Consider the following 19246-nt stretch of genomic DNA (forward strand, 5'->3'; position numbering starts at 1 on the left):
CACACACAGACACTCACACACAGACACACACAGACACTCACACTCACACAGACACACACACAGACGAGGAACACACACACTTACACAAAACACTCGCACACTCACATACTCACACACACACTCACATACACACACATTTACACACACATATTTATTATTATTATTATTATTATTATTATTATTATTATTATTAATATTATTATTATTATTATTATTATTATTATTATTATTATTATTATTATTATTTGAACAGAAAATCTACATTTCTCTCAGTGTGAAAAAAATGACTCACAAAGTCTGATTCTCATTTAACGAGTCTTTTAAAAAGAACCGATTCTTTTGGTGACTCACCATTCACCGGTAACCCACAGGAAGTGATGGAGTGTTTGCTCTTCACGCCCCTCGGTGTTGTGGTTCTGCTCCTGCTGGAGTGCTCGTTAGAGTTGAGTGAGGAAGGACTCGGTACCGGATCTCTCTCTCTCTCTCTCTCTCTCTCTCTCTCTCTCTCTCTCTCTCTCTCTCTCTCTCTCTCACTCTCTCACTCTCTGAAGATGAGCAGTTTACAGGCGCTGCACGAGCCGCTCGGTGAGTCACTAACTCCTACTTCACCTTTTCACGTGCACAGTGATGACTGGATACATGCAGAAATTATTATTATTATTATTATTATTATTATTATTATTATTATTATTATTGAATTAATGATTATTTATTAATTAATTTATTATTAATGAATGAAGTTAGTTACTAAATTAATAACATTAATAACATCAATATCATTAATAATAACACATAATAATAATAATAACAATAATAATAACAATAATAATAATAATATTTCTACTATTGTAATACTGCTGATTATTTTTGTATTTTAAACAGAATTTATATTAAGATGAGATAAACCTTTATTTATCTTACAATGGGGAAATTTCTCTGTTACAGCAGCAAAGAGAAAGAAATTCATATATATATATATATATATATATATATATAAAATAAATAAATAAAGACATAATATTATATACAGTATAAACACAACACAATACAGATGACCACGAGTAAGTAGTTACACTAACAGACATATCGCACGTTTTTCAAAAGTGCAGTTAAACAGTAATACCAGTGTGTAATTATGGTGACTGGTATTCAACCTTTTTAAACAATTTTGATAGTGACTTGTGACATGATAAAATAAATGTTTTTATTCTATATATTTAGATCGCCATGTTTCTTCACACCATGACAGTAAAGAGTATAAAGCTAAAACTATCAGTATCATTATTATAACCATATTTTCTCTCAGGTCTGAATGACACTTGACACTTCCTCTATAAGTAAGAGTGGAGCTGTTGTGTATCTGTGCAATGTAGTAATTAGGTTTTGTGTGTATAAACAAATACATTTATATAAAAATATTAATTTATTCTGATTATTTGCTATAAAATATGATCTATGGTGAATGAATTTTTTTTAAACATCTTTGATATGGAGTAAATCTGGCAACCCTGTGATACACAGTCCTGCCCTCTGCTTTTACCCCAGGGCATCGAGATTCCTGCCCTAAAGGCCTTCTATCAGCACTTATTAGTTGTAGTTCCTATGTTTGGTCTCTAGGTGCATTACGAATCAAGTAACTTCCTGTTCTTACTTCTTGTGTTCTCTCGGCTGTAAACAGTGTTTCCTTCAGCAGTCTCTCTTTATTCTCTCTGAAGAAGTTTCTCTCTAAACTCCTTTGTCCTGAAGATGTGAGAAAACTCCCAGCTTCATCTCATCTCATACACGTCATACACGAACGTCTCCCTACTACATGCCCCCTACCTACTACAGAGGCTACGTGTGATTTATCCTGATAGATCTGAAAAACACATTTTCATTATAAAACACTTCGTCTCCTCAATGAAAAAACCTTTACATATCTACAGTGTGTGTGTGTATGTGTGTGTGTGTATGTGTGTGTGTGTGTGTGTGTATATGTGTGTGTGTGTGTGTGTGTGTGTGTGTGTGTGTGTGTGTGTGTGTGTGTGTGTGCATAAAAACGTGTTAAACTTCCATCAGGATTTTATTTACTGTCTGTCTCTGAATTGAGACACGGACATCGAGGAGAAGCTCGACAGTTTATAAAGACAGATGAAGAGTCTTGGCTACGGGTTAAACAGGTCACATGACTTAAAATCCGTCCTTGTCTTTGAACGTTTCTGTTTTCACTCTGCAACACAGAAAGGCCATTTTCACATGGATCCTCTTGAGTGAGCGTTTTATAAAGCTCCATTTCTGTCTCAAAGGTTTTCAATTTATTAATTTAGTGAATTAACTTGTACGTGGCATCAAAACTGTTAAACAAGGATGTCATGTTATGATACACACACACACACACACAGTGTACACAACACTCTGAAGTAGGTCTAGACTGAACACAGAATGGTTATTATGAGGTCTGGGTGAAAGCTGACACCTGAAGTATTCGCCTCTTCATGTCTTCAGAACTCAAGAGAACATCAGGTTCAGATTCCTCACCTCTACTGATCCTTATGTCTAGTTCTCTTATTTATAGTTAAGGTTCTACTTAAACCTCCTGACACACTGATCTATCTGTAGGTAAAAGTTCTTATCTTATTAAAATGGTTTTGTGTGCCATCTTATAGTTACAGGGTTGTGTGTAGTGTAAATGTTCTGCTGGAGACATCAGCGCTAACACAAGAGCACAAGTTATAATCATCTGAAAGGTTTAGAGAGACAGAGGAGGCTTTTTGTTCATTACTAACATGAAAAAGTTCTGAACTTTATAGAGATAAAAAATTCAACACTGATTGCAGGCAGTAAAGTCTAATAATAATTATATTATATTATATTATATTATATTATATTATATTATATTATATTATATTATATTATATTATATTATATTATATACCAAGTTCTGCCTCAGAAACACACCAGATGATCCGTCTTCTCTTCTCCATAATAAAAACAACTCATGAGCCAATCAGCATGTCAGTCTGGAATGATTGACAGGTGAATGTGTGATATTACCTGAGCTTCTGAAGCCCCGCCTTCTCTCACTTTCCGTCAGAGTAAATTAACAATGTTTGATTACTTTCATAGGGGACACGGTGGCTTAGTGGTTAGCACATTCGCCTCACACCTCCAGGGTCGGGGTTTGATTCCCGCCTCCGCCTTGTGTGTGTGTGTGCATCTCTGGAAAGTGTGTGAGTGCGTGAGTGAATGAGAGTGTGTGTGTGTGTGTGTGTGTGTGCCCTGTGATGGGTTGGCACTCCGTCCAGGGTGTATCCTGCCTTGATGCCCGATGACGCCTGAGATAGGCACAGGCTCCCCGTGACCCGAGGTAGTTCGGATAAGCGGTAGAAGATGAATGAATGAATGAATGAATGATTACTTTCATGTGAAATAAGATCTGTCAGTGTGTTACACTTAGCTATGCTTAGCTGACATCACACACATATGGAGCTAACTCCAGCTCTCTATGTTCATTGACTGAAAACTTTACACTGATGTTAATGCTGGTGATCGTCAGGACGGGATTCAGTTCATTGGGGGTTTTTTTCTCTGGTTCACACACGTGTGTAAGACTAGGTTCTGATTCTGTTTCCTAATGACTTCGTGTTGTTTCTGTTCTTCAGAGGTAAAGCTGGTGGAACTTGTGGTTTCTGTAGTAATGTGTAATGTTTTTTCTCCCGTGATTAAAAGCTCCGCCCAACATGAGCTCAGTATGGGTTTATAAATGTGTGAATAGAACAGCAGAACATCATTAACTCTGTCAGACGGAGTGAGTTAATGAACTTACACCTTATTTTTCTTTATGAGATGCGATCAGGGAAAAAAAAATTAATGTTTAAAACTTTAATCTTTATCATCTACCCAGTGCAGTTTGACCTTTAGGAAGTGTTGGTTTTTATCACAGGATCAGACAAACCCATTTTGCTCAGAGTCAGAAGGTCACAGAGGAAACCTGAGGGCTTTAATGACAGATTGGGTCCTTTGTGTGGTTCTCACATTCACTCCAGTGATCCTCACGTCGTCTCTGTACGACATGTAGATACATCGTGACTCTGCATCACAGGATGAAAGTCAGCACAAACGTTCTGTACTTCTGTCTTCTGTCGTCTTCTTCTTCGTCTTCTGTGTCTTTATAAAGGAGCTTTGTTTTAGTTTATCTTAAAAACATGTTCTAGCCATCTCCAGGTTCTGATCTAGAAACCCGACACCCGTTATAAGAGTTTTAGTTTCTGATCTCTTCTTGTTTCTGTCAGAGATTCGTTCTCAGAATATTTCTTTCTCTCACATGTTCACTTGCTTTTGAAAATAAATCTTTTTAGAGAAAACTCTCTGTTCCTCCTAGAGCTTTAAAACGTCACTGAGATTTATAAAGAAAAAGGAAAAAAAAAAAAGCTCCAGGTCTGGAGAAAATGACAAATTGTCCCTTTGTGCATTAAAAAGGAAGGAAACCCCTGAATAAACAACGAGTGTGTTATAAAACCACAGCAAGTTTTATTATTAGAAATAAAAATAAAAATAAAAAATTATGTGTAGGGTTGAGAACAAGAGATATTTTTTATGAATCTGTGTTTAATGTAAATGGGTCACTTTCCTGAGGGTGTGTGTGTGAGAGTGAGGGAGTGAGTGTGTGTGCGTGTGTGAGAGTATGTGCGTGTGTGTGGGAGTGTGTATGAGAGAGTGTGTGTGTGTGAGAGAGAGAGTGTGTGTGAGTGAGTGTGTGTGTGTGTGTGAGTGTGAGTGAGTGTGAGTGTGTGTGAGAGTGTGTGTGTGTGTGTGTGGGAGTGTGTGAGTGTGTGTGTGTGTGTATGAGAGATAGTGTGTGTGTGTGTGTGTGAGTGTGTGAGTGTGTGTGTGTGTATGAGAGATAGTGTGTGTGTGTGTGTGTGTGTGAGAGAGAGAGAGAGAGAGAGAGAGAGAGAGAGAGAGAGAGAGAGAGAGAGAGAGTGTGTGTGTGTGAGTGAGTGTGTGTGTGAGAGAGAGAGAGAGTGTGTGTGTGTGTGTGTGTGTGTGTGTGTGTGAGTGTGTGTGTGCGTGTGTGTGAGAGTTTGTGCGTGTGTGTGAGTGTGTGTGTGGGAGTGTGTATGAGAGAGTGTGTGTGTGTGAGAGAGAGAGTGTGTGTGTGTGTGAGTGTGAGTGAGTGTGTGTGTGAGTGAGTGTGTGTGAGTGTGTGTGTGAGTGTGTGTGAGTGAGTGTGAGTGTGTGAGTGAGTGAGTGTGTGTGTGTGAGTGAGTGAGTGTGTGTGTGTGTGAGTGAGTGAGTGTGTGTGTGTGAGTGAGTGAGTGTGTGTGTGTGAGTGAGTGTGAGTGTGTGTGTGAGTGAGTGTGTGTGTGCTTGTGTTAGTGAGTGAGTGTGTGTGAGTGAGTGAGTGTGTGTGTGAGTGTGTGTGAGTGTGTGTGTGAGTGAGTGTGAGTGTGAGTGTGTGTGTGTGTGCTTGTGTTAGTGAGTGTGATTGTGTGTGTTGGGTCTATTGGTTAATAGTGAGAATAGGATCAGAATAGTGACATACTTCAGAAACGACTCACACTCAACTTTCAACATTTTCTATAATCATTAACAAAATCAATTATTAATGCAGAAATATTTTCTTGTAACTGTGTGTATGGGTGGCCGTGTGTGTGTGTGTGTGTGTGTGTGTGTGTGTGTGTGTGTGCGCGCACACAGGCAGCCCTGCAGTCGTATATTATGATGTGGTTTTCATTTCATCTCCTCAAGTTCATCCTGAACGTGCTGCTACACGCCGCTACATTCCCTCCACCTCAGAGAAACAATGACGGCCTGATTTCAGGAGTCACGATTCATCTGAGAGACTTTCTTTAAAAAGGAGAGAAAAAAATGACTAGATCATCTCTCTCTCATATCAGAGAAAAAACAAGTTGCGTCTGTGTGTGTTTGCTGTCTCTGGTGTCGTATAAACTCAGAATTTTATGAGAAGTCACCACAATTCACATTCTCAGCTCATTTGCATATTCATTTAATGTTTATCGGCTGTCGGGCGGAAACCTCGTATGTCCAAATTTTGTCAATTTCATATTTTTTCACATATCGATGCTATTGGTCAGTCCCCACGTGGTCTGTTATTTTTACAAGTTATTAACCAATCTAAAGTCTTGAAAATAGCTTGAGCGCAAATCTCATAACTCCATTGGACACTTCAACTGTCCACCTCTTCCTCACTCCGTGGGAGAGCTTCACGTCATATTTCTCCTCAAGAAGAGTCGCAACGAATCAACACGTCTTCTGAGGTAAATGTCTTCAAAACACTGGGCTCAAAGAAAAAAAAATCTTGACCCCCGCTAGTTCTGGTGCTCGTCTGAGGACAGGAATTTAGTGCAAGACAATCCACTGCAACGCGGACTAAACCCTGTGTACTGCAGATAAGGTACGGCGTTTTTTTAATGTCCTGAAAAATAACGGTTTTGGAGATACGAGGATTCCGTCTGACAGCGACGATATGTAGAATATAATGTAATGAACTATACACACAGACACACACACATATATATTACACATACACACACACCCACACAGACACACACACATACACTGTGCAAACTTAAAATGAAATTAACTGACAGCACGTAAGAGTTTATTGTAAACACAGGTAGTCGAGACAGGACAGTGAGTCTGAGTGGATTTTCAGAGTGGAGTGTTCCATGGACTCCACCCATGTTCATGTCTCCAGTATACATCATCATCATCTGAGCAGCACTGATGGGTTAGGAATCAATCGATCATCTTTCAGAAAGTTCTAATTTTGATTAAAATGCTGATGTTCCAGTTGTATAAGATGGAGCACAGTGTTTCTTGTGTCATCAGTGTAATTTTCCCCAGATGGTCAGACTGGACTCTTGTGATCCGCCATGTTAAAGGGTTATTTTAATGAGCTGTTAGTATTCCAGGTGATACACATCAGACCTGAAGGTTGGACCTGGTGGAAAGTTGAAGCTTGATTAAAAGACTGAAGCTGTTTCCTGCACAGCATACACAAAATACTGCTCCTACGTCTTTACTGGGGTTCACAGTTAAACCTGGATCTTCATAATCTGATGCTTCACACTGTACATTCCTAAAGCTTGGATCAGCCTCCTTCTTATTTATACATTTGTGTATATACTGAACCTGCTTCGGAGCAGAAGCAGGGTTTAAACTGGAGTTAAGCTGAGTGTGAACGAGCAGTTCCAGTGTGTGGGCAGAAACATCTCCATCACTGACACATCTACACCTTCTTCTTAGTTCTGTGTACAACGGAACAGGAAGGAAGCTACTGGATGTCAGACATGTGACCTTGCTGTAACCTTGACCCTGTTTGAATCGCCTCTAAAATCTAATCGGTTCATCTGTAGATTAAACTCATGGAAGAACAAATCAAAGACATAACACCTGATAAGATGAATGAGTGATGCATCCACACTGCACAGTACAGAGAGACGAAAGTTCATGATGATGGAGGAACTGTACGGTGTGTTAATGTTATATTGAACGTTATGTGACTCTGATCCATCGTCACACACTCATACACAACCTGTAGAGCCACTACTCCACCTGCAGTCTTGTTTTTATAAAGTTGGAAAAAACTGGAAAACCCAGAGGAACCTGTAGAGAATCTGCACCATGACAGAAACCTGAGGGTGGACCCCAGCTGATATGCTAGCTGATATACTCTGAGCTCTTACAGCTCTTAGTTTCAATGTTAGAGAACATTTTTCTTTTCATAATTTCTCACAATGGTCACAAAGTCTCAGGATGGAGCTGAAGTGAAACTACTGTGTGTGTGTGTGTGTGTTGTCATTCACAGGGAGGATCATCTCTGAACCAGTCGAAGATGTTGATCCCAGCAGCTTTATTACAGACACGGTATAAAGTTTTACTTAATTTATTTATTCATAAAAAAGCTTTAATAAATAGAGTGGGGGGGGGGGTTTGTTGGAGGGGTGTGTGTGTGTGTGAGAGGATGATGATGGTGGTTAGTGAAGGTGAGTGGAGGAGGTGAGTGGAGACGGTTAGTACAGATGATCAGTTGTGGGTGGAGGTGGTGAGTAGAGGCAGTGTGAGCAGGCAGTGAGTGGAGTCGGTTGGAGGCAGTGAGTCAGGTCTTTCTTTATGCTGCACTGGAATGGAGCTGTGTTTCAGCTTGTCCTCACCTCATTAACCTGAAAGTGTTTGTTCATCTCACTCTCTTATCTGTTCAAATACACCTCAGGGAAAAAAGAGGGATAAGAGAAATACAGAGTCAGTGTCAGGGGTGTGTGTGGGTGTGGGTGTGGGTGTGTAGGTGTGTGTGTGTGTGCGAGTGTGTGCACATGTGTGCGTGTGTGTGTAGGCGTGTAGGTGTGTGGGTGTGCGCGTGTGTGTGTAGGTGTGTGGGTGTGCGCTTATGCGTGTGTGTGCACATGTGTGTGTGTGTATGTGTGTGTGTGTGTGTGTGCGCACATGTGTGCGTGTGTGTGGGTGTGTGTGTGCACATGTGTGCGTGTGTGTGGGTGTGTGTGTGTGCACATGTGTGCGTGTGTGTAGGTGTGTGGGTGTGTAGGTGTGTGGGTGTGCGCGTGTGTGTGTGTGTGTAGGTGTGTGGGTGTGCGCATGTGCGTGTGTGTGCACATGTGTGTGTGTATGTGTGTGTGTAGGTGTGTGGGTGTGCGTGTGTGTGCACATGTGTGCGTGTGTGTAGTTGTGTGGGTGTGCGTGTGTGCGTGTGTGTGCATATGTGTGCGTGTGTGTAGGTGTGTGGGTGTGTGTGTGCGTGTGTGTGTGTGTGTGTAGGTGTGTGGGTGTGCGCATGTGCGTGTGTATGTGTGTGTGTGTGTGTGTGTGTAGGTGTGTGGGTGTGTGTGTGCACATGTGTGTGTGGGTGTGTGTGTGCACATGTGTGTGTGTGTGTGTAGTTGTGTGGGTGTGCACGTGTGTGTGTGTGTGCACATGTGTGCGTGTGTGTCTGTGTGTGTGTGTGTGTGTGTGTGTGTGTGTGTGTGTGTGTGTGTGTGTGTGTGTGTGTGTGTGAGACAGAGAGAGAGATGTATAAAAATTGTGACTCTTGTCTTTTCTCTCCCTCAGTCTCGCTCTCTGAAGTCCAACTACCCGGTCCAAGTCACTGATCCACACGGTAACGCAGGATTCTACACGTTTAACCCACAGCCTCTTCTCATCTCCACCTCAGTCTGATCTCAGACAGATATTACACACTGCTAGTGCTAGCTAGCACACTAGTGCCTGCACATGAGATATACCACTTAGACTAACATGAAGGTAAAATTGTCTAGCTAAAGAAATAAGAAGCTAAGCTAAATACTAAAACACATGTTCACAATGCTAGGTTTAGGCTAATGGCTAGCTTAGCTAATGTTACTAAATAAAGTTAGACTTTCTTATTCTTAAAAAATGTCTGAGCAGAAGTTATACTTTGTTGAAGCACTGCTTTAAATATACACTTAGCTCAAACTAGCTAGCTGCACTACAGGCAATTCAGTTCAATTCAAGTTTATTTGTATAGCGCTTTTTACAATAGACATTGTCTCACAGCAGCTTTACAGAACATAAACATAGAACCGAAGGTAAACATAAGGAATAATATAAAGAATTAATATAATAAAAAATTCAAGATTATTTATATATATATATATATATATATATATATATATATATATATATATATATATATATATATATATATATATATTAGTTCACAATGTGTATGTATTTATCTCCAATGAGCAAGTCTGAGGTGACTCAGGCAGCAGTGACAAGGAAAATTGCCTCAGTAGCTTAAGTACACTGATGTTATTATAAAAAAAAAATGCTCATGTTTTGAGTCGTTTTGTCTGAAATTCTAAATATACAGCATGACAATGTTACATGCTAGGTGGCTTACTGGCTAGATTTTGCTAGCTAGCTTTGTAGGTTTTCTCTAATATTAGTTGCTGAAGGTGTGTATTAAAATTAGCTGGCTGTGTTTGAATAACTAGCTTTGTTTAGGGCTTAAAGGCTAATCTCCGATCTTAGCTAGATCTTTGAGGTTATTCTCTAATACTCATCTGCTAGAAGATAAATATTTACAGCTAGTTGGTTTGTTGGTGTTTCTGACTGAACACCAACATTTACGTACATTTTTCACCTCATTATGAAGCTAACGACTTTAAAGGATTAGCATAACAGCTTCCAAGCTAGCAGTGAAGGTGGTAGGAGTTTAAATTCTGCTTCAGTGTCTTAAATCAGTGAGTTTGATTTTGAACCAGATGTTTGCTCAATTATCTCGCAGATCATTTCTAAACCTCATCAGTTCATTGTACTGATCACAAACCTGTTAATGACGAAAGGATGAATATATTACGCTATAATTATACAGTACTGTGGATTACGAGTCTTAGATTTGATCTGCATGAAATCAGCTGAAATTAATCAATAACCATTTCTGTTATTACACAAATTAATACATTTTATTACACAAATGTTTAAAAATCCATTTGGGAACTTAAATAATATTTAAATAAAAATTACATTTTAGAATGAAGATATAATTAAATAATTTGGGGGATTTTAAATAAAACTAAAGAATAAATTTTTTTTTTTTTTTAATTACAACAATTATTTTTTAAGTAATAAATACAAATACATTTTTATATTTCAATTACTAAAAATCATTTAGGTGATTAATCCAATTAATAAACCATTTTCTGGAATATTTATTCATGTAATAATAGTTTTTTACACTGATTTACAACACTGAATAAAGAAGACTGAGTCTAATAACTCTGATGTTTATTAGAACTCAACTCAGCTCTGAAGGCCTGCTCTCGGATCCAGGACCTGTCTCAGACATGTAGACGGTGGTTGTTGTTGACACACGGCGGTTCCTCCCTCTGCTACTCAGATCCGTTTCTTTCTGTTGTTAATCTTAACACACATCAACTATTGAGCAACTAAATACCCCATAGAGGGGAGGGCGGTGGGGGCTGTGTGAGGGTGAGGGGGTATGACAGGTTGCTCCTGTAATTATTCTTTCCAATCCTTCTTTCATGGAGGATCTTAAGCCTTTTGGGACTTGAAAAGATCATCAAAGGAACCGAAAGTGGAAACCAAGCACAGATTTTCTTTAACAATGAAATTTATTTAAAAAAGTCCGATCAAAATAATTCATAGTTCATGAAAGGATAAAAGCTTTTAAGATAAATCATTTTAGCCATTCAGTTTGTGAGTGAGTAAGTGTGTGTGCGTGTGTGTGTTTGATTGTGTGTATGTGCGTGTGCGTGAGTGTGTGTGTGAGAGGGTGTGAGTATATCTGAGTGTGTGTCAGTATGTCTGTGTGTGTTTGTGTGTGAGAGAGAGAGAGTGATTGTGTGTGTGTGTGTTTGTGTGTGTGAGTGGGTCTGTGTGTGTGTGTGTGAGAGAGAGAGAGAGTGTGTGTGTGAAAGAGAGTGTGTCAGTGTGTGAGAGTGTGTGTGAGAGTTTGAGTGTGTCTGCGTGTGTGTGTGTATGTGAGAGAGAGTATGTGTGAGTGTGATTGTGTCTGAGTGTGTGTGAGAGAGAGTTGAGTGTGTGTGAGTGTGTCTGAGAGAGTTTTAGTGTGTTTGAGTGTGTGAGTGTAATTGTGTTTGAGTGTGTGTATGTGTGAGTGTGTGTATGTGTGTGTGAGAGAGAGCTGAGCTACATTACTGGGACATTTTGGTCACAGGAGACGTTCTTTCGTTGCTCAGTCACCATGTTATTCTTTTGCTCTGTTAGCTTTATGGAGATTTGTGGGCGTGGCTTAACATAAATGATCCGTGGACACGTGGTGACCAACAGATTAGTGTTCATTAACATACACATGTGATCAGTTAGTGACGTGACATTAGTTTGTGAGTAAGTGCTTTTGTTTATTCTCCTTTCTGTAGATAACGTGACCTTACAGCTCAGTTCAGTGCCTCCAGGATACCTCACACCTCTGATGGACCGAATACAGCAGGTGAGGAACATCAACTGTACCACAAAGGGATAAAAAGTCTGATGTTGATTAATGTTGTCTGATGTTAAGTAAATGATGTAATCCTTAAGTACATACTTCAGTATTTAGAACAAAAGTCTTATATATAATAACACAATATAACTCTTTATTATATATAATAACACAATATAACTCTTTATTATATAATAACACCATATAACTCTTTATTATATAATAACACCATATAACTCTTTATTATATAATAACACCATATAACTCTTTATTATATATAATAACACAATATAACTCTTTATAAGAGGAAATACGGTCCAGTGACTGATGAGGAGGGTTTATAGTGATGTGTTTGTGTATAACTCACTTAGAAGAAACTGTTTATTATTCAGTTCTTTAAGGAATTTTTTTTAGCAAATCTAAAAAATAAACATGTGAATATCAGAAGAGAAGATTCTCAGTCACCATGTTGTCATTTCTGTGTGAACTTTATGGAGATTTGTGCTAAAGTTCAATTTATAAATCTGTACATTGTGCTGATCAGATACAAGCAGTGTACACACACACACACACACACACACACAGACACACGAACACACACACGCACGCACGAAAGCACACGCACGCACACACACGCACGCGCACACACACGCGCACACGCACACACACGCACATGCATGCACACACACACACACACACACACACACACACACACACACGCACATGCATGCACACACACACACACACACACACACGCACACACATTTACATTTACGGCATTTAGCAGACCCCCTTCTCCAGAGTGACTTACAACTGAGAAACTGAGGGTTAAGGGCCTTGCTCAGGGGCCCAGCAGTGGCAGCTTGGTGGACCTGGGGTTCATGACCTTTCGATCAGTAGCCCAACACCTTAACCAATGAGCTACCACATCCCACACACGCACACACCCACACACACCCACACACATACACACACATACATGCACACACACACACACACCTTCTACACATTTCTACATGTATGTATGATGTTTTTCTCTGGTTTAATTAGTCTTTGTGGGCGGTGAGGTTTGTTCCTCCTCCTCCTCTTCCTCCTCCTCCTCTTCATCAGAGCCGTGTGATCACACACACTGTTTACTCCACTTCATTTCCTGCAGGAAGTTTATCCTCCAACGTGCCAAAACCTCGCTCTGCAATTACTTTCTCTGGGTGTAATGTGTGTGCGTGTATGTGCACGTCAGACTGAACCTTCTGCTCATTTCTGTCTCACACTTCAGCCTTTTTATCCTTTCAGTCATTTATGTTCATTTGTTTTATTTATTTTTTTGTAAAGTCTTTTTATTGCAAACAAACACAAGTCAAATAGCAGAAGTGAGTTCTGTAAAGCTTGGCCTTATGTTTTTTATTATAATGTGAAGAGTACGAAATGATCTGCCCCTGAGGAAAGCCTTCAGTGACTCCCAAAGTAAAGACGATGATGTAAGGTCGTTCTGATTAAAAAGGAGAAACTCATCAATAGAATTAGACTGAAATTCATAAAATTTGTTATCTGCCAACAATAGAGAATTAAATTAAAGAGGGGGGCGGGGGGCGGGGGGTAGATCTCTGTGTGGGCTCGTCTATAGGTTTTAAAAACGAGGAGGTGTGATTTTAATTACCATAACCTGCTCACACAGAATTCCTCATTGTTAAAGATCTTCCAGACACGTTGACCTGTATATGTTTGAGCTGTTGTTCATTAGCTAATAAAAGTTTGTTATCATGCGGGTGGAGAAGGTCTCGTCCAGGCTGTCTCAGAACGAGTGTCGAGTGTGAATGTGTCGAGTGTGGATGTGTCGAGTGTGGATGTGTCGAGTGTGGATGTGTCGAGTGTGAATGTGTCGAGTGTGAATGTGTCGAGTGTGAATGTGTCGAGTGTGAATGTGTCGAGTGTGGATGTGTCGAGTGTGGATGTGTCGAGTGTGAATGTGTCGAGTGTGAATGTGTCGAGTGTGGATGTGTCGAGTGTGGATGTGTCGAGTGTGAATGTGTCGAGTGTGGATGTGTCGAGTGTGGATGTGTCGAGTGTGGATGTGTCGAGTGTGGACGTGTCGAGTGTGGACGTGTCGAGTGTGAACGTGTCGAGTGTGGACGTGTCGAGTGTGGACGTGTCGAGTGTGGACGTGTCGAGTGTGGACGTGTCGAGTGTGAATGTGTCGAGTGTGAATGTGTCGAGTGTGAATGTGTCGAGTGTGGATGTGTCGAGTGTGGATGTGTCGAGTGTGAATGTGTCGAGTGTGGATGTGTCGAGTGTGGATGTGTCGAGTGTGGATGTGTCGAGTGTGGATGTGTCGAGTGTGGATGTGTCGAGTGTGGATGTGTCGAGTGTGAATGTGTCGAGTGTGAATGTGTCGAGTGTGGATGTGTCGAGTGTGGATGTGTCGAGTGTGGATGTGTCGAGTGTGGATGTGTCGAGTGTGGATGTGTCGAGTGTGAATGTGTCGAGTGTGAATGCCGTGTTCATAAGAGTCTAAACTGAACCCAGGGAGAAAAACGCACAAGGTTCTGAAAGAAATGCTCCAAAACGTGAAAACACCTTAAATCTCTTTGTTCCTACTGAACATCTGATCAAATCAGAGGTCAGATGTGTAATGTGTCTGAAATGGTTTTTGTTTTATCTGCGAACTTCATGTGAGCGGTCGTGGAGGAGAGATGGTGCATATTTACAAGAAAGGTTTAACCCTAACCCTGATCTCAGAAATGACCTGCTACAGACAACACAATGGTTAACGTGGACATGAAAGAACAACAAGCTGCCGGCTGATTGGTGTCAGGTGATCTGATCAGTTCAGGTGTTATTTGACTTATAAACCAGAACAACACCACATACGTCTGTACGTAGTGAAGATTGTGTGACTCTGATGTTAGAGAACACCTGAGTAATGTGGCAGATCTTCTGAAGAACCTTTTTTATTATTCAGGAACAGCTGTTGTTTTCATCCACTGTTCAGTTATGATCACTTTAGATCTAAAAACCTTTGAGTTATATTGAGCTAAATTTAGAAAACTCATCAGTATGTCAAAGAAATTGCTGAAATCAACAGATAACTAAACACAGGTGAAAGGACACAATACGGAAAAAAGGGGCTCTGAAAGAGAAACTCTCAGGTCCACGGTTCCACACAGAACTGAGAAAAATAACATCTAAGAAACAGAATGGAGAATTTTTCTGAGCTTGTAGCTACGTGACTGAATATTATTAGGTCTAAACATCTTAACGAGGTCACGTGCAAATGTTTGTGTCACTTTGGATCAGAGAAACTTCTACGCCATTTGGTCTGCTTGCGTTCACAGACGTGTGATATTACTGGTGTGTAAATGAATCTCAGTGTGATTTTGTAATAATAATCTGCTTCAATCAGAATTCTCTGGTGGTTTTCCATCTAGTTGGAGTTTTGTTTCTTGTGTTTCACTTATTTCACCGCTGCATTTTTGAGATGGAAATGAACCAAGTTTTAAACAAGGCACACGATGAAAGATGAAACGTTCTTAAAGAGTTGTGAAATTAAAGAGAAATTCATGCAATTTCCAACAATTTTCGAGATCATTAAGGTGTTGTAACGAGTCTGTCTGTGTTTTTGCCCTGTTTCTGTCTGCTGTCTTTCCCTGTTAATTGTTTGCTCCGCCCACTCGTTTGTTCCCACGGACACTGATTGAACTCATTCATCCCCTCAGGTGTGTTGTCTTTGTCTCTGATTGTCTCTGCTTTGTTATTGGTTCCTGTCAGCTATATATACTCTGTTTGCTCACTTCCCTGTTGCTAGTCGTTGTCTATATGTCTATAGTTCTGCCTGTCCGTGCTCTGTTTCCTGTCTGCTCTGTGTTCTGTCTGTTTTTCTGTGTCCTGTGTTTGGATGATTAAACCGTTTGTCTGCAAATGGATCCTCGCTCGCCTTCGTCCTGCATCACAACAGATGGTTAGCAACAGCGTGTGTTCATTAGAGCTTTGAGTTTGAACTGTGACTCGTGCTCCTTCACCTGAGGCTTCAGCATAAGCTTACAGACTGAGGAAAACAGGTTCCTGAAGGGTTCTGTGGGGGTCCCTTCTGAGGAGTGATGTGAAAATCAGCATGAAGCTTCAGCATTAAACGTAAAAACTTGAGGAAAAACAGGTTCCTCAAAGGTTCTTTGCAAGGTCTTGCTTTTCATCATTTCTACTTAGGACATTTTCAGAAAAGGAAGCTATGTGCAGGTTTCTACATGGACTCAGAACCATTTTAGAACCCAGAGGAACCCTAGATGAAACATCATTTCTCAACATTGTTGTTATTTTCTTTGTTTTAATTCCTTTTATTTTTTACTGCAGCATCTTTAAGAACTTTATAAACCCATAATTTCATTGTCCAGAAATCATCCATATGATAAAGTTCTTGAATAATAAATGGTGAAGATCCTAAAGAGATTCCTCTCAGAATTGAATGTTCAGTTTTTTCTTGATCTACAGGTTTCTGAAAATAAGCTGTGATTTGTTTTGTATCTCAGAAGATCAGTGATCTAGTCACATGATTCAAATCAGGGCTGTGGAACGTTACCTGGTGATGGAACAGTTCCATCATTAAGTCTTTCTACTATTGTACACATGATGTTCATGAGAGCTTACAGTGGATGGAGAATTTAACACTGCTCACCACAGGTCAATGGTGTCACATGACAGTTTGTTGATTTATTTTTAATTTTTTTAATTAAATATGAGTTTGTCTCCGTTCTCTTGTGTGGCAGCCTGTTGAAAATGAAGCAAGTGCATTAATCTGTCCTGGTTCCATTACTGCAGGTACGAGTTACACTTTTACCTCCTTGTGTTGCTAATTACTATTATTATTGTTACTATTATTATTGTTGTTGTTGTTGTTGTTGTTATTATTATTGTTACTATTATTGTTATTATTGTTACTATTATTATTATTGTTATTGTTTATTATTATTATTATTATTATTATTATTATTACCACCACCAATGGATTTATTACATAATGACAGTTAAAACTTCTCCACCTCAGAGTTCACCCCAGATTTCCAGTGCTTGTCGAGCTCCTGTGAGAAGTGCCTCTGCTCCATACCACCTCCCAAAATCAGCGACCTGCTGGACGATGAAGATCTCCTCTACACACTGCGGCTGAAGCTCGACCCTGCACACTACACCGTCAAGAACTGGAAGAACTTTGCCAGCCGCTGGGGCATGAGTTACGATGAGCTAATGATGCTCGAGCAGCAGACACGTGGCTCCGCCTACCACAGTCCCACTCAGGAGTTCCTGTTCCGCTTCAGCCAGAAACCAGTGACGGAGCTCACCAAACTCTGCCAGTTCTACCAGCGTATTGATGTACTACGGCTTCTTCAGCAGTGGGTGGAGAACGACTGGCCCTCACGCTGGAAGAGAGTGCATTAGTAAAATACAACAAAGGACAGATAATAATAAAAGACTGACATGAAACTTGTGCTTTCTGGAACCAGAGATGGACATGCTGCTTTCTGGAGTGTCTATATTACACAACCTAATTTTATTTCTTTGTTTAATCTTTTTAAATGAACATTAACAGCAAATGATCCCCTGTTGCCATGGTGATGTTGATCAGTAAATCAGGGAATGGAAGGCATGCTGTAAATAATGAGTAAAAATCCATTCATAAAGAACCTCCTCTTACAACAATGCCACAGATATTTACGGACTGCCAGTTATTACTGAACACTGACCATGAGAGACCCCTACAGATAACAGAGTGCATTCTGGGTAATACAATGAAGGAGCAGTATTAAGTATAAATACAACAAAAATACAACATGAAACATTTTATTCAAACACTAAGGCTGACATGATTCTTCTGAGGTTCCTAGAAATAAGGGTTTCTCTCAGGTTCTTCTCAGGATAGTCAGACTCAGATAAGGAAACAATTCCAGGAATCAAGGTTCTGCACAGAACATCAAAGGATCCTAGAGAAGAACTAGATTTATGGAATTATGCCTAAACTTTACAGGGACGATTTGAAAGATCTCTCAATGTTCTATTTAGAACACTACATGCAATATTTTATAGGTCAGTTCCTCTGTGGTTCTTTTGATACTGAAAGGTTCACTCTAATCAGAAGCCTCTTCATAGAACCTCAGAAGGACTGTATGGTTCTTCACACTTCATTTGTCATGGTGAGAAAACCTGCTGTGTTTCGTACAGAAGTTATAGAAGAAATTATTGAGTTCAACACATTAAATAACACACTAATCGGTGTGAAAATCGGTTGTGTGAGTCATGGTATGTCTTCAGCTTCATGTCAGCATTAGATTAACAAAGTAAGCTAACATTTATAGCTACGTTCACTCACCAGAGGCTCCAGAGAATTCTGTAACTGCTTTACTTTTCTTCCTAAAGTCCCTGTACATGTTTAATGAGAGCTTGTGTACAACAGGAGAAGATGAAACCACACTCAGTCTTGAATGGGACCTGGACAGATTAGCTGAGGAATCGTCCAGACAGTTTGGATTTGTTACTTTACTGCTTCACACTTGATTGTCATAGAATTCCATAAATGTGTATTCAGATTTCATGTGTTAGGGTTAGGGTTAGGGTTAGGGTCTGGGTCTGGGTCTGGCTGTGTTCCTGCAGAGTCCAGATGGAACCTTTCATCCTGCACTGGATCTTTTGAGTTCATTTTGGAAATAAATCATCAGTTTCATTTGTCATATAAAATTGGTAAAATGAAAGAATTTTTTTATTTTTAATTTTGCGTTTTCTTCAGGAAGTTTTACTAAAATGCAGAGGCTAAATGTGACCTGGATCATGTGACCTGGATCATGTGACCTGGATCATGTGACCTGGATCATGTGACCTGGATCATGTGACCTGGACCATGTGACCTGGATCATGTGACCTGGACCATGTGACCTGGACCATGCTGACAGGATAATGTCTTGTCATGGAGAATTTCATGATTATTACAATCAGTTTGACTTTTATAATCTTTTATATTTTGAAACACTTTAATATGTAAACAGGTTCCAGACCATAGAAAATGTTTTCAAAAATAATAGAAATAATCATTATCAGTACTGAGTAAACTGTAAGTCCATTACTCTTGACACAATAGTTGTGTAAAATTGTCCTTTGGTGTCATTTGAATTGCACTTAACCCTGATTTTGTTTTTGTTTTGTTTTGTTTTTTAACTCAAAAGTCAAGTCAGAAATTCTGGATATGATCCTAACAGCTTTACAACAATGAGACGGTTGTACACGTGGGCCACGTTGTGTGTGTTTGTATATTCACAAGTGTGT

General features: G+C 39.8%; 1 protein-coding gene across 1 annotated transcript; it reads left to right on the forward strand.

The window, feature by feature from the left end:
• The first annotated feature begins 383 nt into the window (after positions 1–383).
• edaradd (EDAR-associated death domain) lies at positions 384–19233 on the forward strand. Its single transcript, XM_060879235.1, has 6 exons — positions 384–585; positions 7814–7872; positions 9070–9118; positions 11886–11956; positions 16705–16756; positions 16983–19233. The coding sequence occupies exons 1-6, from the start codon at positions 552–554 to the stop codon at positions 17369–17371; spliced, it is 654 nt and encodes a 217-aa protein (XP_060735218.1). The 5' UTR covers positions 384–551; the 3' UTR covers positions 17372–19233.
• The last annotated feature ends 13 nt before the right edge of the window (positions 19234–19246 follow it).

The sequence above is a fragment of the Tachysurus vachellii genome, chromosome 10, assembly GCF_030014155.1.
Source record: "Tachysurus vachellii isolate PV-2020 chromosome 10, HZAU_Pvac_v1, whole genome shotgun sequence".
NCBI classification, from domain to species: Eukaryota; Metazoa; Chordata; class Actinopteri; order Siluriformes; family Bagridae; genus Tachysurus; species Tachysurus vachellii.